The sequence below is a fragment of the Myotis brandtii genome, unplaced genomic scaffold (assembly GCF_000412655.1).
Source record: "Myotis brandtii unplaced genomic scaffold, ASM41265v1 scaffold165, whole genome shotgun sequence".
Taxonomy (NCBI): Eukaryota; Metazoa; Chordata; class Mammalia; order Chiroptera; family Vespertilionidae; genus Myotis; species Myotis brandtii.
This window is the reverse complement of record NW_005356042.1, coordinates 4,151,258-4,177,842: the sequence shown is the minus strand read 5'-3', so window position 1 is coordinate 4,177,842 and position 26,585 is coordinate 4,151,258. Positions and strand designations below refer to the sequence as shown.

The window sequence follows — 26,585 nt, the reverse complement described above, 5'->3', positions numbered from 1 at the left end:
AGCCCCGGGTCCCGGGGTGGCTGGAGCGCGCTCCGCAGCACCTGGGAGAGCCTGTCCAGCGGGTGGTGGACTCCCCAGGGCGGGCCCCCTCTGCTCTCTCGCACCTCAAGTTCTTGCAGTCGGTGGGACAGCGCTGCCGCTGACCATGCCTTCTTTCCTGGAAGAGAAGTCGGCTTTCCTGTCGCTGTCACACATCGACTCCCCGTCTCCCGTCCTGAGCCACACAGAGCAGGTTGACGCTCCTGGCGGGCCAGCCCTGGAGAGATGAGAGGTGGCCTTTAGGTGCCCCCTGAACGGCTTTAACAGAGCGGAATCCTCCAGGGCCCTTGTCGTTTTTCAAATTGGAAGTTTGGTTGAGGCACAAACTGGTTTGCCTGTGTTCAGCCGCCCACATGACCTCTCCCCTCCACCAGGTTGGGGTGAGAAACAAGACCTCTTTCTGAAGTCTTAGGAAGGGACGTGTGCAATGTGTTCTTGTTCTCTCTTCCCCCCATGTCTCCAAAGCCGTGAGCTGAAGTGTGTGAAGTGCTCGGAAGGCCTGCCCGTGGTGGTGATCCGAGCAGGGGACGCCTTCTGCAGGTGAGGCCTGGAGGAGGATAGGAGACCCTGGCAGAAGGGCTTGCTCAGAAGCTAGGATTGCCTTCCTTTCTGTGTGGGTACCAGTCTCCCACCATTCAACTGAGGATCAGGTGGCAGAAAGGTATATATGAGGGCACTTAGGAGGAGAGCTGGCAGAGTGAGTGAGTGAGGTGCAGGCAGGATGGCATTTCTGGGCAGCTAGAACACATCTCAGGGCGATTTGGAGCATCCTGGGATCTTGGGCAGGTGCTCCGGGTGATGCCTGTTTTACTTGTGAGGGACAGAGGAGTGGAAGGTGGGCTCAGCCTTCCCCTGCCTCGGGGTCGGGGAGGGGGTCCTTTATACAGGAGCAGAGACTTATTCTCAGAGGGGCCTGGGCACCAGCATGTTCTGTTTTTTTTTTTTAATATATTTCTTTATTGATTTCAGAGAGGAAGGGAGAAGGAGAGAGAGATGGAAACATCAATGATGAGAGAGAATCATCGATCAGCTGCCTCCCACATGCCCCCCACTGGGGACCAAGCCCGCAACCCAGGCATGTGCCCTTGGCCGGAATCGAACCCGGGACCGCTCAGTCCGCAGGCCGACGCTCCATCCACCGAGCCAAGTCGGCCAGGGCAGCATGTTCTGTTTTATCTGAAGCTCTGCTGTGCCCCGGCACATCGCCTTTGAATCAAAACTCTTCTGTGTCTGATCACTAGATTCACAGCTCCGCGATGGCAGGGCTGGTCTCCCATTTTACCCCTGTTAATTCCTGGTGATGTTGCACGCTTTGTATAGCAAATGAACATTTGCTGAATGAGTGATCAGCTCACATCTTTAAATTGGTCTCCAAGAGTGTCGGACTCTGCTTTCTAAAATGTTCCGAAAAAGAAACTGAAGGGACTGAATAAATTGTTTTCCAAAAACTTTCTCGTCCCTGAACATCTTTTGGGAGCTTAGTAGACTTGGTGTGTGCTTAGTAGGATGAAGTATATGCCACCAGGAAAAGAAGCCACTGCTTTAATCACTTCAGAGCATCTAAAAAGGATGATCCCTCCAATCTGCTTGGAGAACTCGCTGATAAGAGGACAGCCTGCAGCAGCTCTAGGCAAGGCCTGCAGGACTTCGGGGCCCAGAGCTATCCCCCCACCCCCACCCCCGTGCTTGATCAGTTTTGGGAAAAGGTGGGAAGCTGACTTTCTGGTTGTAGGTTTTGGCAGTCTAGGTTTTGAACATTTTCCTCAATGATTGTGAGGATCGGCACATGTGGGAAACGCTGGCCTGACCCAGAGGGAAAGTATGGTGCAGGGAGGACATGGAGTGGGGGTAGCCACAGGGTGAACCACCCCCCCCCTCCTCACCCGCAGTGTCGTGTCTGCTGGGGGAACCTCACCACATTCCGGCTTTCCTGGGAGTCACTTCCTATGGCTGGTCACTTGGGGTCCCTAGAGCTCCAGCATTTTGCAGTCAAACACTGAGTTGAGTTACCGTCCTCAAAGGACCTGTGGGGTGTTTGGTTGGCTCATTATAAGGAGTTTCTGTTCAGTGTTGGGGGGATTGTTGTGGACACAAGGATAGCTGAGCAAGAAAAAAAAGCAGACAGTGCATAGCCCCAGGCATGGGGCAATTTTGGGGGTACAGTGTTGCCTCCTCTGTTCAGGGTGCTGTTCTCCACCCAGGCTGTCAGGGGAGCTTTAAAAAGCAGATGCCTGGGCCTCATCCCAATATACTGTGATGTAGTTAGTGATTCTGATGTGCAGTCAAGGCTGACACCTCTGACCTAGTGAGCCTGAGAATCAGCTGGAAGTTTTACCGAGAACGCAGGTTCCCGGGACCTGCCCTGGAAGTTCTGATCTGTGGGTTTGGGGAAGAGCCCAGGACTCTGCGTTTCCAGGAGCTTCCTGGGCATTTCTGGTCCCAGCCGGATCAGAGCACTAGAGAAGGGCCTGTGTGGAGCTTCAGGCCTCGGCTCCTGCAGCCTTCTCAGTGTTTCCCCCTTCACCCCAAGAGGTGGTGCTTCTCTCTGTGGGGGTCTTGGAAGGGGTCATCAACTCTGCTCAGGGAAGGGCTGGGTGGCCTTGTCCTGCGCCTGCCTATGTCCATCTGTTCCACCAGCTGGGCCTTTCTGAGCGCCTGCTAGTGGCGGTGGCACCAGGCTCCTGGCCCCTCAGGCATCAGTTCACACTGGTAAGGACTGTAGGGGTGATGCAGGTGGGCCTTCCCATGTGGCAGGCTCATCCTGGGGCAACCATACCTGGTGAGAACCCCTCCATGCCAACCTCATTGTCAAGATGCTTCTTTTAAAGATGGGAGTTGGTAACTGAGCAGGCATCAGGCTGCCCCCCTGCAGAGGCCAGTATTGGCTTCCCTCTCTTGGCATGGAGGTAGGCAACCTGGGCCATGTGGCTGCAGCCAGTGGTGGTTTGTGTTGCAGGGACTGTTTCAAGGCGTTCTACGTCCACAAGTTCAGAGCTGTGCTTGGGAAGAACCGGCTGATCTTTCCAGGAGAGAAGGTAGAGTGTGGGGTGACTCCTCTGTGGAGTCCCCGACTGGGCAGTTCGGCCCCCCAGGCCCTGGATCTCAGCCCCTGCCACCCTTCCTGCAGGCAGCCTGTCCCAGCTGCATCCTACCAGCTCCTCCCGCTGTCCTGTGCCTGGGCTCTGAGAATGGACCCATGTCGGGATATCCATAGAGGAGGGGGGTGGGGGCATGCTCATGTTGGAGATGTGGTGCCCTCCAGCAGTGTTCCTTCTTTCCCAGGTGCTCCTAGCGTGGTCTGGGGGGCCTTCGTCGAGCTCCATGATCTGGCAGGTCCTTGAGGTGCGTCTCCACACTGTTCTGTGCCCAGGCCACCGCCCAACCGAGCTTGAAAGTGGAGGGTCAGCACCAAGGGGCTCTTGTTTTAGAACTAGAGAGAGCAGCCCCGGAGGGCTCCTGGATGTGTATACAAGAGGTGCACAAGCCAGGAGCTGCGTCCGGAGTACCCAGCTGTGTCCCAGTTTAGCACTCTGTCCATTTGCTCTACTGTAGAAACATAATCACTGGGAAAAGGCTGTCCTGGGCGGGCACAGCAGGGCGCCACTCAAGGTGGCCTTGAAGCCATGGGCCTTCTCTCATCCTGGGAGTGTGTCTGGGGCAAGACATTGAAATAGAAGCAGGTGTCTTGTGAGACAAAAAGTGGTTTGGCCCTGTCAGCTTCCTTGAGAAGTTGAAGAGAATGAGAGGCAGGGGGAGGGATGCTGCCAGGGGAAGCAGTGTTGGTGAAGACAGCTTATGTCGAGGTGGGGAGGGGAGAAGAAGGAACACTCCTGGTTGTGTTGGCCTGCCCAGATCACTGTGGGGCAGTTATGGTTTCTCCCGATGGTGCTATGGAGGCTTTGGCCAGGGGATGGGACACACGTGACCTGCACTGCCTGTGAGGGATGTAGACTGGAAGGACTGGGGACAAGGCTGCAGCCGTGGGGTGGTCTGTATGGGATCCTGGGAGGTGCCCAGAGCTCGAACGTGGTGCGTCTGCTCTCACTTTATGTCCCCTAAACCTGGCTGGAGGGTCTGAGATAAGCGCCTGCTCTCCCAGATGTTTATCCAGCACGTGGTGCCCTTCCATCTGAGCAGCAGTTTCTTGCTTTTGTCCTGTTGTCCTGTTCCATGCTGAGCAGCCAGAGGAGCGTGGGTAGGGGGCATGGATGGCCATGTGGATCCAGCTGCTTTTTGGGGCACTGCCAGGAGCAGGAACAGACTGGGGAGGGCGGGCTTTACAAGGGAGAGTGCAGACACCCAGGCAGTTTGAAGTGAGTCAGGCTATGCAGCTTCCCTCTGCAGCCTCTCCACTACAGGGGCGGTCATTGCCCCTCACAGAGAATGGTTTCTGTAGGGAGTGTCCTGTGGCTTCTAGCCGTGAGGCTGAGGCCAGTCCCTTCCCCTCTCCAGGGCCTGAGTCGAGATTCTGCCAAAAGACTGCGTTTTGTGCCAGGGGTTGTCTACATTGATGGTACGTGTGGCCTTTTTTCTCTCCAAGATCCCAACCGCTTGGTGCAGGCCCCCTGAAACAGCTGGCACTGTGCCCACACCCAGGCCCTGGGGACAGTGCATTTGTCCACCAACAGATGGCACTGCTGTTGTCATAAGTCAGACCATCAGAGAGTCAGGCAGGAGCTTCGGCCTGGCCGCCTCTGCGGGATCTAGGGCACTGAGTGAGATGGTTGAGTTCACTACCAAAGGGGCTGGATGCTAACCTGCCCCACCTCCCCTCCCCACCTCGTCCCTCGGCCACTACAGAGAACCCACTGCCCACTCTGCAAATGCTCCTCCAAGGAGGTCTGCAGCCTATGGTTTCTACAGAAGCTGCTGCTCTGCAGAGCACAGGCTCGAGGGATCTCATGTGTTGGCCTGTCCTGCCTGCCTGGGCTCGTCTCCTACAAGCCATGACTCCTTTCTTTCTGCCTTTTTCAGAGGGAGCAGCCTGTGGACAGAGCCTGGAGGACAGAGCCAAAACCCTAGCCGAGATGAAGCTGATCCTGCAGACAGTTGGTTTTCCCTGGCACATTGTTGCCTTAGAAGAGGTACGTGGGCCCACCCCTGAGAAGGACCTCCGGAGGTGCCCGCTGGGATGTCCACAAGGAGTGCATGCCCACTTGTTGGGGCCAGGCTGCGGGCCTCTTGCCTGGGCCACGCCTCGGTATATACAGTGGTGGGTCTGGGCTTCATACAACTTCTCCACCCTCCCCTGCCCTGCAAGGTGTTCGGCCTGCCGCCATCTGTGCTTCGCTACCTTGACCAGGAGCCCTCAGGGACCAAGGGGGCCTATAAGGCAGCTGTGGACAGTTTCCTCCAGCAGCAGCATGCACCAGCCCAAGGGGAGGAGCAGCTGAGCCAGCCTGGCTCCCAGGACCCCCAGAGCCCAGCTGGGCTACCCACAGCTGCCCAGACCAAGGCTCAGCCACCCACAGCTGCCCACACCGAGGCTCAGGCACCCACAGCTGCCCAGACCGAGGCTCAGCCACCCACAGCTGCCCAGACCAAGGCTCAGCCACCCACAGCTGCCCAGACCGAGGCTCAGCCACCCACAGCTGCCCAGACCAAGGCTTTATCTAGACTTTTCAACTCAGTGAAGACACTGACAGCCAAGGAGGAGCTTCTTCAGACCCTGCGGTGAGCCTCCCCCCTGCCGCCCCCCCCAGGTCCTGGCCCTGCCCTACCTGTGTCTGAGATCCCTTGCCCTGCTCTGCAGAACCCACCTGATTCTGCACGTGGCCCGGACCCATGGCTACTCCAAGGTGATGACGGGGGACAGCTGTACCCGCCTGGCCATCAAGCTCATGACTAGCCTGGCGCTGGGGAGAGGGGCCTTCCTGGCCTGGGACACGGTACTCAGGGGCCAGGCTGCCCAGGGGCCCCTCCCACCCTCACCCTTTAGGCCCTTTCACTTGAAAGTAGTATCTTGTGAATCAGTCTTGGGGTCTTCCTCATGGAGGGAGGAGCCTGACACCCCTCAGCTGGCAGGGAAGGAGGGAGCTATAACCCTGTCAGCTGGGTACGGGGAAGAACACATCCCCCTCCCCCTCCCCAGGGCTTCTCTGATGAGAGGCATGGTGACGTGGTGGTGGTGCGGCCCATGCGCGACCACACACTGAAGGAGGTCGCCTTCTACAACCGCCTGTTTGCTGTGCCCTCTGTCTTCACACCAGCTATCGACACCAAGGTAACTTGCAGGACAGGGCAGAGGCTGCCAGCACACAGGTCCAGCCCTCTAGCTTCAGTGCTTGCCACCTGGTACCACAGTGGCGTCCCTATGTCCCCCAGCATCCTTGGAGCGTATACAGGATATCCCTTGGAGTTGGAGGACAGGTTGGTTGGTGCCTTCGAGGGGGAGAGGGCTCACAAGGAGAGGGAGTTGCCACACCCTGGTACCCATCCCTGGGAAGGCAAGGTGCCCAGCTTGGGGGGAGGGGTGGTCATGGACATGGGGAAGGGGATGATGGAGGGGCAGAATGACCGTTGTCAGAGGTACTTAAAATTTTGACATAATTTTTGTTTGTTTTGGTGTGTTTCTTCGTTAATCCTCACCCGAGGATATTTTTTTCATTAATTTTTATTGAGAGTGGAAGGGAGGGGGAGAGAGAGAGGGAGAGAGAGAGAGAGAGAGAGAGAGAGAGAGAGAGAGAAACATCGATGAGAGAGACACATTGATTGGTTGCCTCCCACACGCACCCAATTTGGGCGGGGCAGGGAGGGAACTTGCAACCCAGCTATGTGCCCTTTGACCAGGAATTGAACTGGCAACACTTTGGTCATTGATTTCAGAGAGGAAAGGAGAGGGAGAGAGAGATAGAAACATCAATGATGAGAGAGAATCATTGATCAGCTGCTTCCTACATGCCCCATACTGGGGATTGAACCTGTAACCCGGTCATGTGCCCTGACCAGGAATTGAACTGTGACCTCCTGGTTCATAGGTCAGTGGTCAACCACTGAGCCACGCCAGTTAGGCCATAATTTAATTTTTAATAATGGCTGTGTTTAGAAGTGTGTGCCTGATTCACTCCAGTCCCAACATGGCAGACTCTCAGGAGTTGACTGTGGAGGAACCCATGGCCCCTTGGCCAGGCCTGGGGGCTGCTCCTCTGCACCAGGGCCACTCCAGCCCCCATCTGATTGTCCCTAGGCCCCTGAGAAGTCCAGCATCCACCGGCTTATGGAAGCCTTCATGCTCAGGCTGCAGGCCCAGTTCCCCTCCACAGTCAGCACTGTGTACAGGTGTGTGTTTGTGCCGTGGAGTGGGAGTGGGAGTGGGAGCGTAGGCACTGAGCTCACCACCCTGGGGCTCAGGTCAGGCAGGAGCAAGGCTCTGGTTAACTGGTGGTGCCTCTGTGCCCTGTCCTCACACTTCAGGACGAGTGAGAAGCTGGTCAAGGCCCCAAGGGATGGCAATGCTGGTGGCCCCCCAGGCCCCCGCTGCCTGCTCTGCATGTGTGCACTGGACATCGACACTGCTGGTCTGTGCTGCATTTTCTCGGGGTTCATGGGTGGAAGGGGTACCGGTGAGTGGGTATTGGGGTTTACCAATCCTGAGGTCCCCTCAGTTCATTTCTGCTTACAGATAGTGCCACAGCTTTTGGGGCCCAGACCTCACATCTCTCCCAGATGCAGCCCCCCACCCCTCCAGCTGAGGCACCCACAACACCCTGCTGCTCTGCAGGGGTGGGCAGGGCCCAGGGCTGTTGCCGGGGGGCTGAGCCCTGCGGGAGGTGAGTCTCTTTCCTGATCCACCCCACCCCACGGCTGGTCCCTTGCAGCTACACAGAGGGTGGTGGTACACCTGGGACCAAGCCCTCGGGCCCTGCACTGAGGGGCCAAGACCAGGCACACAGGTCCAGCTCTGCTCTCACAGGGAGGACCCCCGAGTCAGTGTCATCGAGCAGCTATGCTACGGGTGCCGTGTGAACATGAAGGACTTGGTGAGTGGATCCTGCCTTGTGTTGGTGATAGGGGAGGCCCTCCCACTCTTGGGGTGAGGGTGCAGGTTGGCACTGGCTTAGCTTTGTGCCATGTAGCCCATCACTCATGCCGGCTCTCTGTTGCAGCCTTCCTTGGACCCCCTGCCACCCTACATCCTGACTGAGGCCCAGCTCCGTAGCCAGAGGTACTGGTACCTGCTGTGCTGGGAGCCCTGGGAGGGGTCCTTCTGGATGTGAGCACCTTTGGGCTGATTCCCACTGTGTGGCTTCCCGCAGGGCCTCGATCTTGCAGGAGATACAGGAGTATCTGATTGACAGTGATGATGAGGCACAGACCGGTGAGAGCTGAGCCTCAGGATGGACCCCCGGGACCACCCCGCCTGGACCTCTGCCATGCTGGAGCAGGACACAGGGATGGGCAGGCAGTGTGCTGTCATCTGTTTGTATAAATAAAAGTTTTAATTAAAAAAACTCTACAGTACATGTGGAGAAAGGAAGGCTGGGCCCCCTGGCCCAGTGTGTCTGGCACTGGGCCCTGCAGGGACAACGGAAAGAGACAGCAGTCCTGTGCTGGGCCGTGGAGGGGCCACAGCTCCCTTCTGACAGCAGCATCAAGGCTCAGTGGGCCAGGAGGACCTGTCACAGCTGGTGGCCTGGGACTGGAGTATCTGCTCCTGTGGCCTGAGGAGCACTGCCCTCCTTCCTGCCAGGCCGGCTCCTTCATTCACGTGCACACGGAGCCTGGCTCCTACTCCTTTTCGCGGGTCCACTTGATCATGGTCTCCGGTGAGCGGTAGAGGAAGATGAGCTTGGCGTATAGCTCCTCTTCCAGCTCCAGCTCCCGCGTCTCCCGCACCAGGAAGATGTCCTGGCAGAGCTTGAGGATTCGGTCCACACACGGCAGCTCCTCGAACATGATGGAGTGTGAGATCTCACTGAAGAAGCCACGCACAAACTTGCCGATGACCAGCACGATGGACACATAGAGCCCCATGATCCTGCCAGGCAAGTGCGGGTGAGTCCTGGGGGCTGCTACCCACAGCCGCACCCCAGCCCCCAGGCCCACGGCACTGCACACTCACCCGTAGCCAGCCAGGAAGCCCAGGCTGGGTGGGCTGACCTTGTCGTTGAAGATGACCATGGGCAGCAGGTTGCAGTCAGCCTGGCAGTCCTGTAGCTCGATGACCCACCACTCAAGGAAGCCAGCAGCCCCCGAGCCCACACGCTCCCTCCGCAGCTGGATGCGCACGCCGAGGTAGTCCGCCTCCTCGTCTAGATCAGAGCGGTGAGACAGTCAGGCCACACCCTCTCCCAGGGCAGAGGCCATGGCCCAGCACCACCTTCCCCCAGACACTCACTGGGCTGCAGCTGCTTCACGGGGTTGGCTTCAGGCCCGTTGGGGGCACGGATGTACTTGGGGAAGAGGTTAGGGATGACCCTGTGGGGAGGAATCCAGTGGGTCAGGTCTGGCCCAGCCTTCCTGGTGCCCCCAGGCCCCTTGGTCCCCACTCACACGGACTGGTCCGAGGTGCCCTCCAGCAGGCTGGCCAGCTGCCACCGCTCACTGCTATTGGGGGCCAGGTCCAGGGTGTGCTTCTCGTTGGTGTACTCTACAGTGCCTCCCTTGGCCAGGTCCCTGCAAGCAGGGGTGCAGCGTGACCCACCGAAGCGTGTACCCCATCCAGGCCCCATCCGAGCCCAGGACGTACCTCTGGAAGTTCCAGGTGAAGCGCAGGGTGATGTCGGCAGTGCCGTTGTACAGCTCCCGCTTCATCTGGGCCCTGCTGGGCGGGCTGATGCGCCACAGAGCCCCGGAGCTGCCCTCGATCTGCGCTGTGACGATGTCCTCAGGGCTGTACTGGCTGATGAACTGCATGGCCAGCTGAGCACAAGACGGCGCCTCAGTGGGGTGAAGCCAGGCCACCTCCCCAAAAGCCATCCCTTCCCCTGCCAGGCAGATGCAATGTGGGGGCTGCTCACCGGGTGGGGGTCAAACTGCCTGGACAGCTCCTCATAGGCCTGTTGCGTGAAGGGCACGATGGACGGCTGCTGGGCACTCATGGTGAACAGGGGCTGAGGGTGAAACAGGGTGACATGGTGCTGGGGGAGCCTCCCTGACTCCCCAGGTCGCCAGCATGCAGGCCACGCTCTGCATAGTCCATGAGGACCAGAAAGTGGGGAGTGGGAATTGGGGCTGCCTGGCCTGAGCCCTCAGTGTGCAGGCAGAGCTTGCACCTGCACTGCTTCCTGTGCTGGTGAAGGTGGCTGCTCACCTCGTAGCCCCCCAGCTTGAGGGTGACGGTGACGTCAATGGGCTGGTTGACAACGCCGACAACGGAGCGCACCAGAGACATGAAGAGCAGCGGGAACCAGATGATGGCCACGAGGAACAGGATTATAAGGCCGCCCATGCCATACTTAACGATCTTCTTCTTCTTCTGCCCCTTGGGCTGTGGGTATTTCTGGTGGGAGGACAGGGTACGGGTCAGCTGCTCAGCGCCACCTTCCCAGTGCCCTGCGTCGTGCAGGCCTCCGTCTCTGCTCCCTGCCACAGTGCTGTCTCAGACCCCTCCCTCCCTCTGCTCCCAGAGCTGCCCTCCACGCCTCACCTTTCCATCCTCAAGGCCATGGTCTTGAGCTCACCCCGTGGACCCATAAAGCCTTAATTGAACATCCAAACTGACTGCAGAGCTATAGCAGCTAAGTCTGTGGTGCTGGACAGGACAGAGATCAATGGAGATTCTGAGCCCCAAAACAAACCCACACAAGGAGACAGGTGCCAACCTCTCAGTAGGGAAAGGACAGCCTTTTCAATAAATGGACCCTTAACTAACACCATGTGCAAAAATTAACTAAGACCTAAATCACTGAAACTTTAGGGCAAATCTTTGTACCTTATATTTGGCAAAATATCCTCAGATCTAATACCAAAAGCTCAAGCAACAAAAGAAAAAATTTAAACTAGACATCATGAAAAATAGACTTGTGTGCTTCTGAGGACACCATCAAAAAAGGAAAAGGCCAACCACAGAATGGAGGAAATACCTGCAAGTCGCATCTCTGATAGAATGTAGTATCCAGAGTATCTATGGAACTCTTTCAACTCAATAAAAGGTATAAATGTGCCACCTTTTGTTTACCTAACAGTTGCTTAACCCAAGGAAAAAATGGGCAAAGGCTCTGGAAAATACTCTCCAAAGAAGGGAGACATGGCAAATAAGCACAGGGAAAGGTGCTTATCATTAGCCAACAGGGAAATTCAAAGTCAAAACCACAGGGACGGGTAAAAAAAACGTCAGACCAGAAGGGTTAGCGAGGAGGTGGAAGAGCAGTGGGACTGCAATGGAGCAGTCGCCATGGGAAACAACTTGAGAGTGAAAGCAAGAGTTACCTCAGGGCCCAGCAATCACATTCCTATGTGTCTATCCAGAAGAAATGGAAACTTGTATGTTCAGAGTCTTATATGTGAATATCCATAGCAGCATTTTTTATAATAAAAACAAACCCAAATGTTTATCACTATTTGGAACTGTTGAATAAAAGGTGGCATGAACCATAACCATAGACATAGACCTAGCACTAACCCTAACACTAGACTTGGCCCTAACCCTAACCCAACACTAACATTAACCCTAGCCCTAGCCCTAACTCTAACACTTTTACCAAGTCCTAACTCTATCCCTACCTCTAAACCTAACCCTAGCCCTACCCATAACGCCTAACAAACAAAAAGTTAAACTATTCTGCCATAAAAAGAAATTGTGACACATACTACAACATGGATGAACCTTGATAATATGCTGCTGAGTGAAAGAAGCCAGTCACAAAGGCCACACTGACTTCATTTATATGAAATTTCCAGAACAGGCAAATCTATAAAGCAGGTGGTGGCTGCCAGGAGTTGGGCAATGAGGGGAATGGACAGTGACTGCTAATGGGTACGAAGAGCACGTTCTAACTTTGTGGTGATGGCTGCACAACTCTAAACATACTGAACCACCAAACTGTACACTTTAAATGGGTGAATCTTGTGTATGAATTCTCTCTGTAAAGCTGCTAAAAAAGAACAAAAATTCAGCTAACGTTATGGCAGGCATATTCCACTGTGCGATTTGCTCAGGCCACTGCCAACTGCCTGCCCCTAACAGGGCAGAGTTCACTATCCCCTCTCTAAGAAGCCCCTCTGGCTGCCAGGGAGAGCTCTAGAAATGCTCTCTGGCCCACAGTGGCTCTCTGGCCTCATGTTGCCATGGTTTCTGAGCCCAAGGAGGGGCCACCAGTGTTTGGTTCTCGCAGTTCCCGTCGGCCCCAATGGGGAGTGACCAGTGTCCCTCTCTACCCTTGCCTTGGGCCCAGGCACCTTTTCTGTCTCTCGGCTGCACTTGATGATGAAGATGTTGGCATAGATGTCCTCCACGCACATCCAGTTGGACAGGGACAGCGTGGTGTCTGTCCAAACCCAGTCCATCACGGCCCGCAGCTCCACCAGGAACGGCACCAGCCGGAACCTACCCGAGACGGGGGACCCATCAGGAGGGGCTGAGGGAGGGCAGCCTTGACCCCCCTTGGGCTGGCCCACACTCACCCCTGGAAGAGGAAGAGGTTGAGGTGGTTGTACTTCTTGGTGAGGAAGTTGCCAAGGATGCGGGTGGGGTAGCCACAGCGGATCTGGTAGGCGGACAGGGCGAAGTAGATGCACTTCACAAAGTACCACAGCTGGGCTACTGCGTTCTGGCTGAACATCCTAGGTGGGACAGGAAGCCCAGATTAGGGCACCCCGCCCGAGTCCAGTAGCTGGAGCCCCCAAGGTCCCTGGACCCAAATGCAGCTCTGCCAGGCACCACAAAGCATGTCTCTGCAGGCTGGGCCTGACCCCCCAGCACCCACCTCTCAGTGACAGCGGGCAAGATGAAGAACATCCAGACATGGATGGCCAGCACCAGGACGACCTGGAAGGCCAGCTTGCCCAGCACGGTCTTGCGTAGGTAGAGGGCACGGTCGATGACCATAGTGCTGAACTGGATCAGCAGCATGACCAGGAAGGCTTCCGGAACCTGGTCATCTGACAGGGAGGACGTGATGTCCGTAGCCGCTGAGTGCTTCTGTGGCCAGGAAAGGAAGGGTCAGGGAGAGCTGGGGTGGCCGCTGGGCTCTGCGCTCACAGGGGCCCCTGAGCCCAGCTCACCCCAAAGGCCCAAAAGCCAAACATGATGATGATGAAGTCGACCACGTCAGCCAGGAACATGAGGGCATAGACGTCAGTGGCTGCACGGTACTTGGTGTGCAGGATGTCGTGGAAGAAACGCCGCAGGGGCCGGTACACACTCTGGGCCCTGCGGACAGGCAGAAGGGAGCTCAGCTCAGGACCTTGGTTGCTCCCACCCACCCCTCCCCTAGGCCACTCCCAGGTTGGTCACTCACAGGGACAGGCAGAAGGTCTGCAGCCAGATGCCCACCGCCCTCATTCTTTCCCGGGGACGACTCCGCCTCTTCTGTCCCCGAGAGGTGGCTGCTGCCTCCTGCTCCTCATCCTCAGTCTCGGCTTCTGTGGGGGAGTAGTCACCACTGATGGACTGAGGCCTAGTTCAGCTCCTGACCATCCCGAGAGCCCCCCAAGGGGCTGCCATCACCCCATTTCACAGACCAGCAGACTAAGCACAGGCCCTCCCAGCATCACCAGCACTGGGCCCCTGGGGCTGCATCCTCTGGCTGGCGTGGTGACTCCCATGTGAGAGCTGGGTGGGCTGGGGTGGTTGCAGATTGACAGGGACATGTACCAATGGCTGCTGGTCCTTTGGGTTCTGCAATCTCCTTCCTTCTCCTCCTGAAACGCAGACCGATGCGCTTCGTCTTGTGGGGCTTGATCTCCACGTGTGGCTCTGAGGGCCCATCTCTCACTTCTACTTGGATGTCATCCTCGGTGGTGGTCCCAGCCACCCCCAGCTCCTCCTGGGGCCCTGTGCTCTCCTCAGTCTGGAGTCCCAGCAGGGCTGGCTCCTCCTCAGGCTCCTCCTTCCCATGGCCCCCATCAGGCTCCTTGGAGAGCGGGTCCTCCTCGTGGTCCCAGAGGCCATAGCACTGTGGAAGAAAGGAAGGAGGGCCTTGGGGAGGCAGGCATGGCTGCACGGGCAGCTCTTGGACCAGGCAAGATGCCCAGGCCCACCCTGGGACCCAGTGTCCAGGTTCGCCTCCTGGAACAAGATGGCTGAGAGGTGCCCGCCTGCTGCCCACCTGCCCTGGCACCTGGCACTCACCAGCAGCTGGGAACGATGGAAGAAGAGGGCCAGGAGCTGCACCAGGTCGTACTTGATGTAGCCGTCAGTCTTCTCCAGGCCCAGGATGCGAGGCGGGAAGTAGGGCTTGTTCTCATAGCGCCGCAGCACCGTGTGGCTGTTCCAGGGGAAGAAGCCAAACTGGAACAGGTATTTGGTGACCACCATGACCTGCGGGGCAGCGGGGCTCAGCATGGCGGGCGGGGCCAGGACCACCCCTTCTGCCCCCCAGGCCGCTGCCCACCTCAGTGAAGACGATGGCTGTCATCCAGAAGCGCTTGCTGGGCCGTGGGATGGACAGCATGGCCCACAAGAAGACCAGCACAGGCAACACGAGGGAGGTGGCCGAGGCGGTGACCATATGGTTGAGAACAATGATGAAATAGCAGAGCAGCTCAGAGTGGGCAGCCACACACTGGTACACGGCCTGCAGCAGCCGCAGCGCCCGGCCCTGCCCGGCCTCGAACTGCTCAGCCTCCTCCAGCTCTGGGATGCGCAGGCACCTGCAGGGTCCATGTTCAGGTAGGTTCTGGCCCCAGGCCTAGGCCCACCTGCCCCCGGCCCCACCAGCTGCCCCTCGCACACACCTGTCAAGGAGCAGCTCGCTGGCCGTGCGCATCCGGGTCCGCGTGCTAGCAGGAAGCTCTCGGGAGCCGTGTAGAGAAGCCCTGGGCTCGGTGACCATCTCCTCACTGCCACTGCGGGTGTTGTAGCCCGTGCTCAGGGGGCTGCTGGGGTCCTCGGGCGTGCTGCTTATTGGCTCTTCTGCCCCCAGCCCGCTGTGGGAGGGGAGGCTGGTCACAGACGGCAGGAGGGCCTCAAGGTCCCTGCTGGACAGGGGCTGGGAGGCTATGTGCCCGAGCATAGCCGCTGGGGTGTCCCTGGCTCTGGGCCTGAGAGCAGGTCAGATGCAGTGGGTCCTGGCTTCCACTTGAGCCCCTGCAGCCCATACCTACCTCGAAGCTGTGCTAGGCACATCACGTGCCTCCGAGGGGCCTGTTGGCATGGCCTCAGCCTCACTCGAGTATAGCTGGTCCAGCACGCCCCGGTGCACCTCTCTACCCTGCAGGGCACACAAGGGGGGTAGGGAGGTGGTCCTCCCGGTGTGGGGGAGGAGGGGGTGGGGCAGGCACAGGGGTAAGGTAGTGTGGCAGGGCATGGTGGCAGGGGTAGGGGTGTGATGGGGTCGCGGTATGATGGCACCCACCCTGAGCAGCTCCTGTGTGAGCAGGTAGCGCTCAGCACGCAGCACGTTACTCATGGCGCGGTGGTGCCGAGTGAAGGTGTACAGCCAGCGCGTCAGCCCATCCACCAGCGCCTGTCCCAGCACCCACAGGAACTGCATGGTGTTCAGCACCCGCTGCATCACATGGCTCCGGCCTGCAGGGAGGGGGATTGGCGTGAGAATCCTGGAGGGGCAGCCAGCGTGAGAACCCCAACCCCGAACCCCCAGGGCCCACGTACCTGCCACCTCGTCCGCTGGACCCTCTGCCAACTCCGCCTCTGGACACGGGCCGCCTCCTGGGCATAAGGGAGCTGGTCAGCGCCTTGTAGCCCTACATTCCCCACCCGCTACCCGCACTCAGCCGGACTCACCCACAGGCAGCTGTGCCTGCTCCTGCCGCCGCCGCCTCAGCACCGTCTGGGCGTTGGTCACCCAGGCCTGGTACGCCATCTGCAGGACAGGGCCTCGGGTTAGCACCTGCTTCCCAGGCCCAGGTGCCCTGGGCTCACCTCTGAGCTCCCAAGGAAGAGGAGGAGCCGGGGTCAGCGCAGCTGGGGACCTGCAGCCTGAGCCGGGGCAGGAAGTGGGCACCATGGGGCTGTTGTGGGAGGAAAGGGCAGTTTGCACAGCCCACCCGGCACATCACGGTTCTCACTTAGCACCCAGGCCTCAGGCCAGAACCAGGGACACAAAGGTGGACAAGAGGCTCCTGGCTCAGAAGACAGACGTGCAACCAGCAAACATAATGAGCCCTCTTGAAGGCCAGGCCACTGGTGGCCACCACAGGCCTGGGGGTCAGAGTTGGGACCACAGGAGAAGGTGGGCAGAGGCACATAGCTGCCATGACCTATGGTCCCCACAGACTGCTGTCCTGTCTGGCTGGGCATCTGTCCTCTCTGTGCTGGCCTGGCCCAGGTGCTCCATGGACAGGGGAAGGCAGCCAGGGACCCTTCCACCTCACCTGGAAGGCACTCTGTGCCGATGGCCTGGGGTCCTCGGGCTGGGCCTCCTCCTCCTCCTCACTGTCAGACTCGAACAGGAAGTAGTCCCCAGAGTGGATGACTGTGGGCAGTGTGGGGTTCAGCTGGCCGTCCCCCACGTGGGGTTGGGCTCTGCAAGACTCTCACGTTCATGGGTTTGGGGGGGCAGTAACAGCATCCTGTGACCCCAGGGGCCAAGGCCCGCATGCCCCCAACCCCCCTCCCCGGGACAGCCTCAGTGGCTGGAGGCAGGGAGCAGCAGGCTGGAGGACGGAGGCGCATGCACAGGACACATGCCAGAGTGGCGGGACGAGACCAGACGGGACGAGAGGGACACAGGGAGGGGCCAGGAGAGGAGAGGCTGGGAGTGGGCAGTGGTAATTCAGACTTCGGAATCCCCGAGTTATAAAATGCAGAGCCGGTTGTGGGGGGCCCAGCCCCTTGTTACTGCACGGCCGGCACCCAGGCTGCAGGTCAGTACCGGCAAGCTGTACGCCCCAAAGGCGGTAGCAACTGAGAGGTGAGGGGGTACCCAACACACAGCAGCTTGAGAGAGCGGTCATGGCAGCCAGGTTGGGGCAGTACCTGTGGCGTGGTCCAGCCAGGGCCGCCACCACTGTGTCCGTGGTGGGGAGGAGCCCCCTGGACGGCCGGGACCTGTGAAGGGGAGGGGGTGGCGAGCATGAGCCAGCAGGGAGAGTCACGGAGAATGAGGGTGTCCCCTCAGCAGAGACACACAGAGCCCCTTCATGACCAGCACCCTCCCATGGTGCTATGATGGCAGAGGACAGCCCACACATGCAGACGGACAGTCACTAGCAGGCTGTGTGGCCTGCAGGGACAGAGAGTGACCACATGGCACAGGACAGGTGGGCCGGAAGCCCTGTGTGACGTCACGTGGTACAGACGTGGACAGGCACAGATGCACCAGTGCTCGGGGGCCCTGGGGGCTCTATCCACTCACCTGGCTCCTGGCCGGGGTCCAGGGCCTCCTGGGAGTGGCCGAGGCCCACCGGGCCCTGCCTGTGCTTTTCCTGCTTGGCGCGGATACGTTCCATCCTGTGGGTGGGAGACGACTCTGAGCATCGGGCCAGACAGGAAGACACCCCCACCCCATCCTGGTCCCCCAGACGGCACCTACTGTCTTTTCAGCTGGGCCAGGGACTTCTCCTCGGCCTTGCGGTGGTAGTCGATGCTTTTGAGGTTGGCAGCGTTGTACAGGGCGAAGCCCCTGTGGGAGTCAGTGAAGCCAGGGGTGAGCGCCAGTCTTACGAGCTCCCTCCTCTGGGCTTAGCCCACCCCCCCAGCCGCCCAGGTCCTCCCTGCTCACAGGCTAGCTCTCCAACATGACACCCCATCTGTACTGCAGTGAGAGGGAGGGGAGACAAAAGCAGTGGCTCTTCTGCCCCCAGCCCGCTGTGGTGTGGGGAACGGATAGGGGTCTGGGTCCCTGAAGCAGTGTGTGTCCCTGACATCCCCAGCCACCTGCCCTCTCCCATTCACGGTCATACTAGCCGTGCACACGAGGCTGAACAGCTGGATGACCCAGCAGAAGCTGGGGGGTCCCACCTCCAGTCTCATGGGGTAGAAAACGTGCAAATGAAGAGGTGGCCATGGGGCCTACAGAGGCCAGGGATGGGGAGACTTACTGGCTCCCTGGCCAGGCACGGGGGTGGGGTGGGGCAGGCTCTCTGGTGGGGTCCACCTCAGGCCAGCGTCGGGGCAACAGTAGGACTGAAACGCCAGCCCACAGAAAGCTAGGGCTGAGACCACATGCCGTGGACAGTGTGCACTCAGGCCCCTGAGGAGTGCTGATGACTCGTGGCCCTCAGTCGCTCTAGGAGACGTGTGACATCCGGCACAATGTCCTGCCCTAGAGGGGCCCAGGGGATCCAAGGCAGGGCCAACCTGGAGGCCTGCAGAGCAGTGGCCTGGAGCTCGGCCTTGACGTGCAGGAAGTAGTAGCTGAGGAAGACACGGCGCTGCAGCAGCAGGAACAGGAAACAGACACTGTCCCAGAGGACGCCAGCCTCCTCCACTGGCAGCAGGCAGTCCTGGTCCCTGCCCAGCATCTCCTTGGCTGTGAGACAGGGGCCAGCCCGGGTCAGGGGTATGATCGGGGTCAGGAACACAGGTGGGATCGGGGTGTGGGGCAGAGGTTGGGGACCTGAGTCAGAGGCAGGGCTCAAGCACATTTGTTGAGGATCAGGATGCAGATCAAGACCATGGGGCGGGGGTGTGGGGAACGGATAGGGGTCTGGGTCCCTGAAGCAGTGCGTGTCCCTGACACCCCCAGCCACCGGCCCTCTCCCACTCACGGTCATAGTAGCCTTTGACCGTGCACACGAGGCTGAACAGCTGGATGACCCAGCAGAAGCTGCTCTGCATTTGCTCCACGAAGACACAGGACAGGAGCTGGGGGCAGGAGGAGGGTCAGCCAGCCTACGGGATTGGGTTTGGGGCTGGGGCTGGGGCTGGGCAGGCTGGCCGGCCGGCTCACCGAGAGCATGTTCTTGGAGATGATGACAGTGACGTTGTAGAGGATGAGGCAGTCCCACAGCACGAGGCGGGGACGCGTATCCTTCTGCAGCAGGGAGGTGCCGAAGAGCAGCAGGTAGAAACAGGCCAACAGGTAGCCCAGCCCGAAGACACTGATGCGCGTGGCCCCGGTGATGAACACCACCACCAGCACCAGCCAGAAGAGGTAGCGGAAGACAGCGACTTTCAGCATGTCGAGGTAGGACCTGCCGGGCGGGGTGCCGGTTACCCCACCGCCCCCCGCAGCCTCGGGCCAGAGGAACTCCCGGAGGCCCCTCTGCTGCAAGGTCAATGTCCGCCCCTCGTCTCGCCCCAGGACACCACCGGCAGCACTTGCCCCAGGCTCCGTCCTAGCCAGGTGTGTCCATCAGCCCTGCAGCCCCGCCGCCTATGCAGCCCCAGACTGGGCTCTGCAGGCTGGCAACACCCCGGGACCCACCTACAGTGAACGAAGTTGGGCACGGGGTTGGGCTCCCCCCGCAGAGGCTCCAGGTGGTCGGTGTTGACGCCGGCCATGTGCTGCCACTCCTCGGTGCGCTCAGCCAAGAACACCTGCCACTGCTGGGAGGCGCAGAGCAGCAGCAGGAAGTCACCTGCGGATACACGGGAGCCCGCTGCCACTCGACCCCAGGCACCGCTGGCCGTGCGGAGGCCTGGTCCACGACCGGCACAGGGCACGGACCCCGTACCCAGACCAGAGAGAAGCATGGTGTGTGCACGTGGGGGCTGGGCAGACACACGTCTACGAGTGTGAACACTGGCGGGTGATGTCCACACATGGATATGGATGTTGGGGATCACGCCTGTGTACATGTTCTGCGTATCTGGGCACCACACGCACATTAGGAAATGAGTTAACGTGCCTGACTGCACACCCCGTGGGCATCAGTCTGTGCACACCTGCATCTGTCCCTCTGCCCACCTGTGCACACCTGCATCCACCCCCACATCCATACCTACAACCATCTCTGCATCCACACCTGTGTGCACACCTGCATACACACCTGATGGCAGGGTGTGCACATGTGAGGAGGGCCTCAGTGCCATGGGACTATCCTGCAGGACTAGGCGCACCCATGAAAGGACCCTGCCCCCGCCCCCATCCTGCCGGGGAACCACAGCATTGGGCCAGCTGGCAAGGCCTGGACAACGCACTCCTCGATAACTGAAGGGAGCGTCTGCGCTTGCCCGCTGCCCGTGCAGAACCTCCTTGGCCTTCACTGAGGCTGGCGGGTGGCACATGTGGACAAAGGGCCCAGCCAGTGGGCACTCACTGATGAGGTTGGTGGAGTTGGGGGCCATGAAGAAGTCAGGCAGGTACAGCCACTTGATGAGCACCGAATTCATGGGGATGGCCTGGCTCCAGCGCCAGGGGTAGTCTGTGGGTAGAGGGAGCGTGTCAGGGCTCCGGACAGCCTGTCCCTTCCCCATTGGCTGGCCCACAGCCTCTAGGGGTCCAGTGTCCACGGTTCTTCATCCACATCCACATTCACACAGTCAGCCTCAAAAACACCACCACTCTCCTTTGGAGTCCGAGAGCATACAGGTCCAGAGCTTCCAGCACATGCTTAACTACACGTTTCCCAGGGATAGACCGCACCCCAGGCCCCCATGGGAGCAACTGTGTGAAGCTATGGGGCGGCAGGTGGGCAGGGCAGTCTCCTGAGTGCTGGCCCATGGTATGGCTGGACCACACGAGACATCATTACACACCTATCAGAACGGCTAATACTATAAAAATAGTGACACCACCAAATACTGGCGAGGCTGTGGAAGGACTGGATCACACACATGCTGCCGGGGGAGATGTAAAATAGGACAGCCTCTCTGGGCTTTTATGCCAGAGAAGTGAAAACTATGCCACGCAAAAACCTAGACACCAACGTTCCCAAACTGGAAAAAACGAGATGTGTCCCTGTGTGAAAGGTCAAACCAACTATGGTACATCCAAACACTATATGACCCGGCACGGAAAAGGAAGTATCGATACGCTCAACAACACAGGGCAGGCGGGAAACGCCCGGGGCACTGCATGCGGCCACAGCCACGCACGCTGGCCAACTCCGTACTCCTGCCCACAGCCTGCACCCTGCTCACCAATGCACAGAGCTGGGGGGATGCCCAGGCACAGCAGGTACTGGTACAGCAGGAAGAGCGTCAGGAAGAGGCAGTAGTTGGGCCAGAGACGGGCGATGGCCCTCCGGCGCCGGCGGGTGAGGATGGCCACCAGCCAGCAGCCGTGCAGGATGACCATAAAGTTCATGCGCTGCCCAATCACGTTCACGGCCATCAGGAAGCAGATCTGGGGGTGGCAGAAGGGCAAGAGGAGATGAGAATGGGAGACGGAGGGAACTGGTGGAGGGTCTTTCTTGGACCTGCCTCCAGGCAGCCGGGGGCCCAGCAGGCTGGCTCGGAGGGTCACAGGCAGCACAGGGAGCAGAACACCTTTGCCTCGAGGCAGGTGGGCCTGTAGCCTAGACTCACGGCAGCCCACGCCACGCTCCTGGAGGGATGGGGAGGCTGGACGTGGCTCCCCGTGCAGGGGGAGACTGAGGCTAGGAGGCTCTGTGGAAAACTCTGACCCAGTCTCCTGCCTGAGTCCTGGCCCCCGTCCTCACCCCACAGGCCAACCTTGCCCGGGAGAACACAGCACCCTTGGCGGTCCACCTCCTGTGCCTCCAGGCGGCCCCTGTGCGCCTGTACATGGCAGATGCTCAACCAAGGCCCCTCCCCTGAGGGCAGCACAGACCTCTGATGGTGAGGGGCGACTCACCTCCAGCCCAAATTTGTAGAAAAAGAAGTTGATGAAGTACTTGACACAGCTAAGCAGGTCCCGGTCCAGCTGCTGGCGGGTGCCTTCGATGCAGACGGCCTGGGCAGGCAGCGGGGCCAGCTGGTGCTGCCGGCGGTGGTGCTCCTGGCGCCGGTACACAATGGCCTCGAACACCAGCAGCAGCAGGATCTGCAGGTGGTTCTGGGGAGGGGGACAGTGAGGCCCTCCAGTCCTGCCTCCAACCCCCGAATGCCCCAGTCCCCTCGGTCCCACCCCGCCCGCCGCCTTGGCCCTGCTCTCACCTGGATGTAGCCCAGGTTTGGGAAGCCCTTCCGCACCCCAAACCAGTTGGCCGGATCGACGGGCCCCCGGTACAGCAAGGACTGGTTGATCTCCATCTTCTGCAGGTTGGTGCTATTGGGGAGGGGCTGGGAGACGGGGGCAGTGTCAGCACCTGCCCCCCGCTGGTCACTGGACGCTGACCCAGCCCTGCCTTGAGTCCCTGTCCCAACAACAGCTCCAGAACAGGTCTGGGCCAGGCCACAGCTGCCACCAGCAGGGATACGGGGGTGCTGTCAGCTTCGAGACCACCTTAATGGAGAAGGGGACAGGGTGACTAGGGATGGGGAGGCTTCAGCAGGGGTCGCGGGGGAAGTAAAGAGAAGCTCTGGGCAGGGGCTCCCCTGAGTGGCCTCCCCCTCCCCGGTCTGGCTGGGGCTCCCCTTCGCTTGAGGAGACATCTGGCCCCGGCACCACCTCACCCGTGACCTGTATTTCAGCAGGGAGTTAGCTGAGTCAGGACGCTTCTCTAGCCCAGACACCCTGGCATGGGGAGTGGGTCCCCCATAGACCAGGTCGAAGGACAGTGGGTCCCCCATAGACCAGGTCGAAGGACACCTCCTCTAGGCAGCCCCTGGCCCTGAGGACGGCCCTCTGCATCTGTCCCTCACACCTGCACTAAAGGAGCCGTCCCTGCAGCCCCGCCTGCGGGAGGCTCGCAAGGCTCGGGGACACAGTGCCGTGGGCGCACCTCAGTGCAGTTGCTGGAGTACTTGTGGGGGCTGACGACCTTGAGCTGGTAGAGCATCTTGCACACGATGATGATGCAGGTCCACACGGTGGACAGACAGGAGGCCATGGGCCGGAAGCGGGGGTAGGGCAGGGCGAAGGCCCAGAGCACCACCAGCAGGAGGTTCATCACTGACACCTGTGCGACAGCCAGGCAGGCGGGCTGAGCCAGGCGGGCGGGCACTCCCTCCTGCGGCCCCGGGATCCGGGGAGGCCCACGAGGTGCCCTGAGGGGCCCACTGCAGACAAGGGAGGTGTGTGTCCTCTCACCTCCTTTAGGGCCACCCAGACGGTGTACAGGGCCACCAGCTTAAAGATGTGCAGTTCCAGCAGGCGTCGCACAAACAGCTGCACGCGGGTGAGGACGTTCGAGAAGCTGGCGGACAAGTCCAGCAGCCGCTCGGCCACCAGGCCCCATTTGTTGGCTGCGACTGTGGGGCGGGGGGGCAGGTGGTGAGAAGGGAACAGGCACCCTGGACCTGGGGCTGTTCTGTCCGGGGTAGACAAGACTCCCCTGGGGCTCATAGGGGACCCACCCGGTGACTCAGCTCCTTGGCACCCTACACTCATCTCTCGGGGGTTGTACTCCCTTCTGACTTACCTTCCGGGACCTGCGTGGCCTGGTTGGAGCCAGCAGTGCCCAACCCCTGGTCCCTGGGGGCTTCCTCCTCCTCGTCCTGCTGCAACAATGGGGTCCCGCTCACTGCGTCCTGCCTAGGACAGGGCCCGAAAGTGTCACTTCCTCCCAGTGCTCCTGCCCTCCTGGGCTAACAGTGCCCCCTCCTGCCTCTGCTGGGTGACCTGTGCTATTTGTGCTGCAACCGCTAGGTCAGAGCATGAGGCCCAGCTGACTTTCTACCGTGGAGACCCCGCTGGGTCAGAGAAAACATCCCCTACCTGAGGCCCCTCGGCATTTGAAGACGATGGCCAAGGCCTTCCCACGGCTCTGGGTCCCCCACCCGAATCCCACCAGCCGCCTTCCCCTCCCAGACGAGGCCCTTCTCTGTGCCGGTTCAAGGTGGAGACACTCTGCAAGCCCCTGTGCCCCCACTGCCGACCCCCCACCAGCCAAGACCAGAGCCCGCACTCCTCGGAGGCAGGGGCGGGCGCACCTGTGAGCCCAGCGGGGGCGGCAGGCGCCGGGCAGGGGGATGTGCTCCAGGTCGGTGAGCTGCATGAAGGGCTGGTGGAAGTAGTGCAGCTGCAGGATGCAGGCGAGCAGGAAGAAGCCAGGGATGAGGATGCTGGAGAAGAGCTCGGACACGCTGAACTGCTCCAGGCCCAGGTCCCCCAGCCTGTGCAGGGAGCACCGTCAGCACCGCCCGGCCCTGCAGTCCCTGACGCAGAGCCTGGGGCCTGAGGAGACGAGGAGCCCATGCCCGCCCTCGCCCGCCTGCCCACCCGCCGGTGACTCACTGCTCGTCAGTGAAGCCTGTCAGGTTGCGCCAGTACATGGGGAAGTCCTGGAACTGGAAGGTGTAGACAGCGATGAGCACCAGCATGGTGTAGGCCACCACCAGCCACCAGAACACCTTGAGCAGCTTCCTCCACAGGCTGTAGTAGACCTGCAGGACGAGGTGTGTGAGGCGCCCTGCAGTGAGGCCGGTCTGCTTGAGGGTCCCACCTGCCCGCCCCCAGGTACCTGGAAGAGGGTGAGGCAGAGCAGGAAGAGGAACATGTAGACGATCTTGTAGACGACGAGACGGCCTGCGAAGCTGACCACGATGAACATGCCGGCGCACACGTAGATCCAGTACTTGACATAGATGCCAGTGACCAGCTCCCCCAGGCTCCGGAGCAGCGTCCGAGTCCGCGTGGGCTCTGGGGGCCAAGCCAGGGGACCCGGGTGTGACTTCAGGATCAGGCGGGAGGGGGCTGGCCCAACTGCCCCGCCCACTCACCTGTGTCCGCCACAGTGACCTCCATCAGCGCGGAGGGTGTCTTCTTCCTCCTCAGCAGCTTTTCCTTGACAAATTGGCGCAGCAGGAGCCAGAAGGTCAGGGTATACAGCAACTGCGATGGGGAGGGGCAGTGTCACTGAGGAGTGGGCAGCCTGGCACCCCTCCCAAAGCCAGGGCCCAGCCCAAAAAGATGTGGGCAGGGGAGACCCCAGCAGGGAGGCGGCCAGCCCGGCCCCTTGTTCCTGTAGGAACAAGCTCATCCTGTTGCTTACACACCTGCATACAAGTTCATGCACAAGTGAACACATTTGCACACTAGACTCATATGTCTGCATATGTTCACACATATGTGTGTAGAAGTTCATATGTTTGCATGCACACCTGCATACACATACTTGCACACAGGCTCAAACATCTCACATAGTGAGATATGACCCACTGAGGCCCAGGGGCAGCACGTGACACTAACAGAACCTATGCTAGGGAGACCGGACAGTGCCCCCTAAAACACAAGGTCATCACTCATGCACTCCAGCAACTACTCTGGACTGGCCAACAGGGACCCCGTGGTGACCATTCAACAAGGGCCTGCCCTCCTGAGCTCCCACTCCACTGGGAGCTGGCCCACAAACAGAATGGCACTGTCTTGGGTCCTCACGCAGACACCCAAGGCACCAGCACATGCTCACAGGTGCCCTGGAGTGAGGGCACTCACCATGGCACCGAGGTCCAGGCAGGGGTAGCGCGTGTGCTCCAGCCCCAGCTGGCGCAGGCTGACGGGACCCAGGGTGGTGGGCAGCTCCGAGTGCAGGTCCATGGCCCACACGTAGCGCAGGCTGCACAGCGCCAGCCCGTAGAGCAGGATGAAGGGCGAGCAGAGCATGGCCATCTGGTGGCGGCTGCGCACAGTCCAGATGAGGCAGGCCCAGAGCAGCAGCACGAAGGTCAACCAGCTGTGGTAGGTGATGCTCCACACCTGGTGGCAGGGGCCGGTGGGCATGGCTGCACAGTCCACCTGGCCCCGTCCCGACCTGCTCCCCCAGGATACCGAGGGGCAGGGCCCCAGGGAGGTGCTCAGACAGAAAGGCAAACATGCCCATCGGCCTGGAGCACAGTGGCACAGGACACACGACACCCCCACACCACACATGATCACACACACATTCATATACATGCACATACACGCACAAATACCCTCATACACACACACTCACAATTCATATACACACATGCTCACACATATACACATGAACACATGTTCACACATGCCCACTCATACAAACACATGCTCTCTCACACACACACACACACACGCTCACATACGCAGCTGTGGGCTAGCCAGGGTGACTCTTGGCCAGCAGGACACAGCTGCCTTCATTTCTGGTGAGGACGCATCAGGCTGTGAAACATGGGCCACCATCCACCTCGCATACGTGTGAAGGAACCCCGGGAAGGGCCCACCAGGCTGGCTGCTCCTTACCATCATGGCGATGAGGGCACACACGTAGCTCTGGTCCATGATGAGGTGGCCCAGGCCGTGCAGTGGAGATGTCTCTCTTGGCTCAGCCAGCCTGGGGTGCACTAGAGGGTGGTGCCAGGGTTACCTGGGAAGCTCTGACACCAACAGGCCAGCCCCCTCACCCACACTTGGCTTTGCCCTGTAATGTGGCTGGGGTGCGGGAGCAGCAGCCCAGCGGGAGGAGCCTCCGGGGGCAGAAAAGGCAGGCTCCTATCTGGCACTGCCCCCACTGCCATGTGACTGGGCGTCCTGGCCCTCTCCAGGCTGCCATTTCCAAGGCTCTGAAGAGAA

At 59.9% G+C, this 26,585-nt stretch overlaps 2 protein-coding genes across 6 annotated transcripts in view; one reads left to right on the top strand and one right to left on the bottom strand.

Moving 5' to 3' along the window:
• Positions 1-6: 6 nt before the first annotated feature.
• On the top strand, positions 7-8,489 carry CTU2 (cytosolic thiouridylase subunit 2 homolog (S. pombe)). 5 transcript variants are annotated; one of them, XM_014536651.1, is made up of 15 exons: positions 7-579; positions 2,996-3,074; positions 3,322-3,381; positions 4,492-4,552; positions 5,014-5,123; positions 5,300-5,614; positions 5,645-5,712; positions 5,792-5,927; positions 6,131-6,262; positions 7,226-7,317; positions 7,453-7,556; positions 7,661-7,808; positions 7,952-8,018; positions 8,145-8,203; positions 8,295-8,489. In XM_014536651.1, the coding sequence occupies exons 1-15, from the start codon at positions 467-469 to the stop codon at positions 8,365-8,367; spliced, it is 1,617 nt and encodes a 538-aa protein (XP_014392137.1). In that variant the 5' UTR covers positions 7-466; the 3' UTR covers positions 8,368-8,489. The 5 variants fall into 5 exon arrangements, 4 of the variants coding, with proteins under 4 accessions (XP_014392137.1, XP_005862564.1, XP_005862563.1 ...); XR_001361334.1 differs by having other exon boundaries at positions 5,300-5,712; positions 7,644-7,808; positions 8,295-8,328; XM_005862502.2 differs by having other exon boundaries at positions 5,300-5,712; positions 5,792-5,837.
• Positions 8,457-26,585, bottom strand: part of PIEZO1 (piezo-type mechanosensitive ion channel component 1) — a 50,147-nt gene continuing 32,018 nt past the window's right edge. Inside the window, exons 15-55 of the mRNA XM_014536787.1 lie at positions 26,256-26,356; positions 25,491-25,751; positions 24,776-24,887; positions 24,517-24,695; positions 24,291-24,439; positions 23,987-24,169; positions 23,476-23,588; positions 23,145-23,305; positions 22,837-23,013; positions 22,109-22,234; positions 21,807-22,007; positions 21,131-21,335; positions 20,308-20,412; positions 19,473-19,626; positions 18,996-19,239; positions 18,814-18,910; positions 18,404-18,575; positions 17,637-17,726; positions 17,460-17,554; positions 17,081-17,152; positions 16,477-16,577; positions 15,887-15,965; positions 15,755-15,811; positions 15,498-15,670; positions 15,247-15,353; positions 14,878-15,069; positions 14,535-14,793; positions 14,273-14,461; positions 13,796-14,096; positions 13,440-13,563; positions 13,204-13,351; positions 12,906-13,120; positions 12,604-12,762; positions 12,379-12,526; positions 10,292-10,480; positions 9,999-10,091; positions 9,728-9,900; positions 9,532-9,654; positions 9,377-9,456; positions 9,101-9,290; positions 8,457-9,016 (exon numbers count right to left, since the gene is read on the bottom strand). Of these exons, the coding sequence (XP_014392273.1) occupies positions 8,767-9,016; positions 9,101-9,290; positions 9,377-9,456; positions 9,532-9,654; positions 9,728-9,900; positions 9,999-10,091; positions 10,292-10,480; positions 12,379-12,526; positions 12,604-12,762; positions 12,906-13,120; positions 13,204-13,351; positions 13,440-13,563; positions 13,796-14,096; positions 14,273-14,461; positions 14,535-14,793; positions 14,878-15,069; positions 15,247-15,353; positions 15,498-15,670; positions 15,755-15,811; positions 15,887-15,965; positions 16,477-16,577; positions 17,081-17,152; positions 17,460-17,554; positions 17,637-17,726; positions 18,404-18,575; positions 18,814-18,910; positions 18,996-19,239; positions 19,473-19,626; positions 20,308-20,412; positions 21,131-21,335; positions 21,807-22,007; positions 22,109-22,234; positions 22,837-23,013; positions 23,145-23,305; positions 23,476-23,588; positions 23,987-24,169; positions 24,291-24,439; positions 24,517-24,695; positions 24,776-24,887; positions 25,491-25,751; positions 26,256-26,356 (6,347 nt within the window). The 3' untranslated portion in view covers positions 8,457-8,766. The remainder of the gene's footprint in view (positions 9,017-9,100; positions 9,291-9,376; positions 9,457-9,531; positions 9,655-9,727; positions 9,901-9,998; positions 10,092-10,291; positions 10,481-12,378; positions 12,527-12,603; positions 12,763-12,905; positions 13,121-13,203; positions 13,352-13,439; positions 13,564-13,795; positions 14,097-14,272; positions 14,462-14,534; positions 14,794-14,877; positions 15,070-15,246; positions 15,354-15,497; positions 15,671-15,754; positions 15,812-15,886; positions 15,966-16,476; positions 16,578-17,080; positions 17,153-17,459; positions 17,555-17,636; positions 17,727-18,403; positions 18,576-18,813; positions 18,911-18,995; positions 19,240-19,472; positions 19,627-20,307; positions 20,413-21,130; positions 21,336-21,806; positions 22,008-22,108; positions 22,235-22,836; positions 23,014-23,144; positions 23,306-23,475; positions 23,589-23,986; positions 24,170-24,290; positions 24,440-24,516; positions 24,696-24,775; positions 24,888-25,490; positions 25,752-26,255; positions 26,357-26,585) is intronic.

Bases quoted from the DNA above. Each gene is read 5' to 3' on its own strand.
- CTU2 (XM_005862501.2), top strand. From the start codon at position 467: ATGTGTTCTTGTTCTCTCTTCCCCCCATGTCTCCAAAGCCGTGAGCTG. The intron at 580-2,995 runs GTGAGGCCTGGA...TTTGTGTTGCAG, and splicing joins GCAGGGGACGCCTTCTGCAG to GGACTGTTTCAAGGCGTTCT. The intron at 7,318-7,452 runs GTGTGTGTTTGT...CTCACACTTCAG, and splicing joins ACAGTCAGCACTGTGTACAG to GACGAGTGAGAAGCTGGTCA.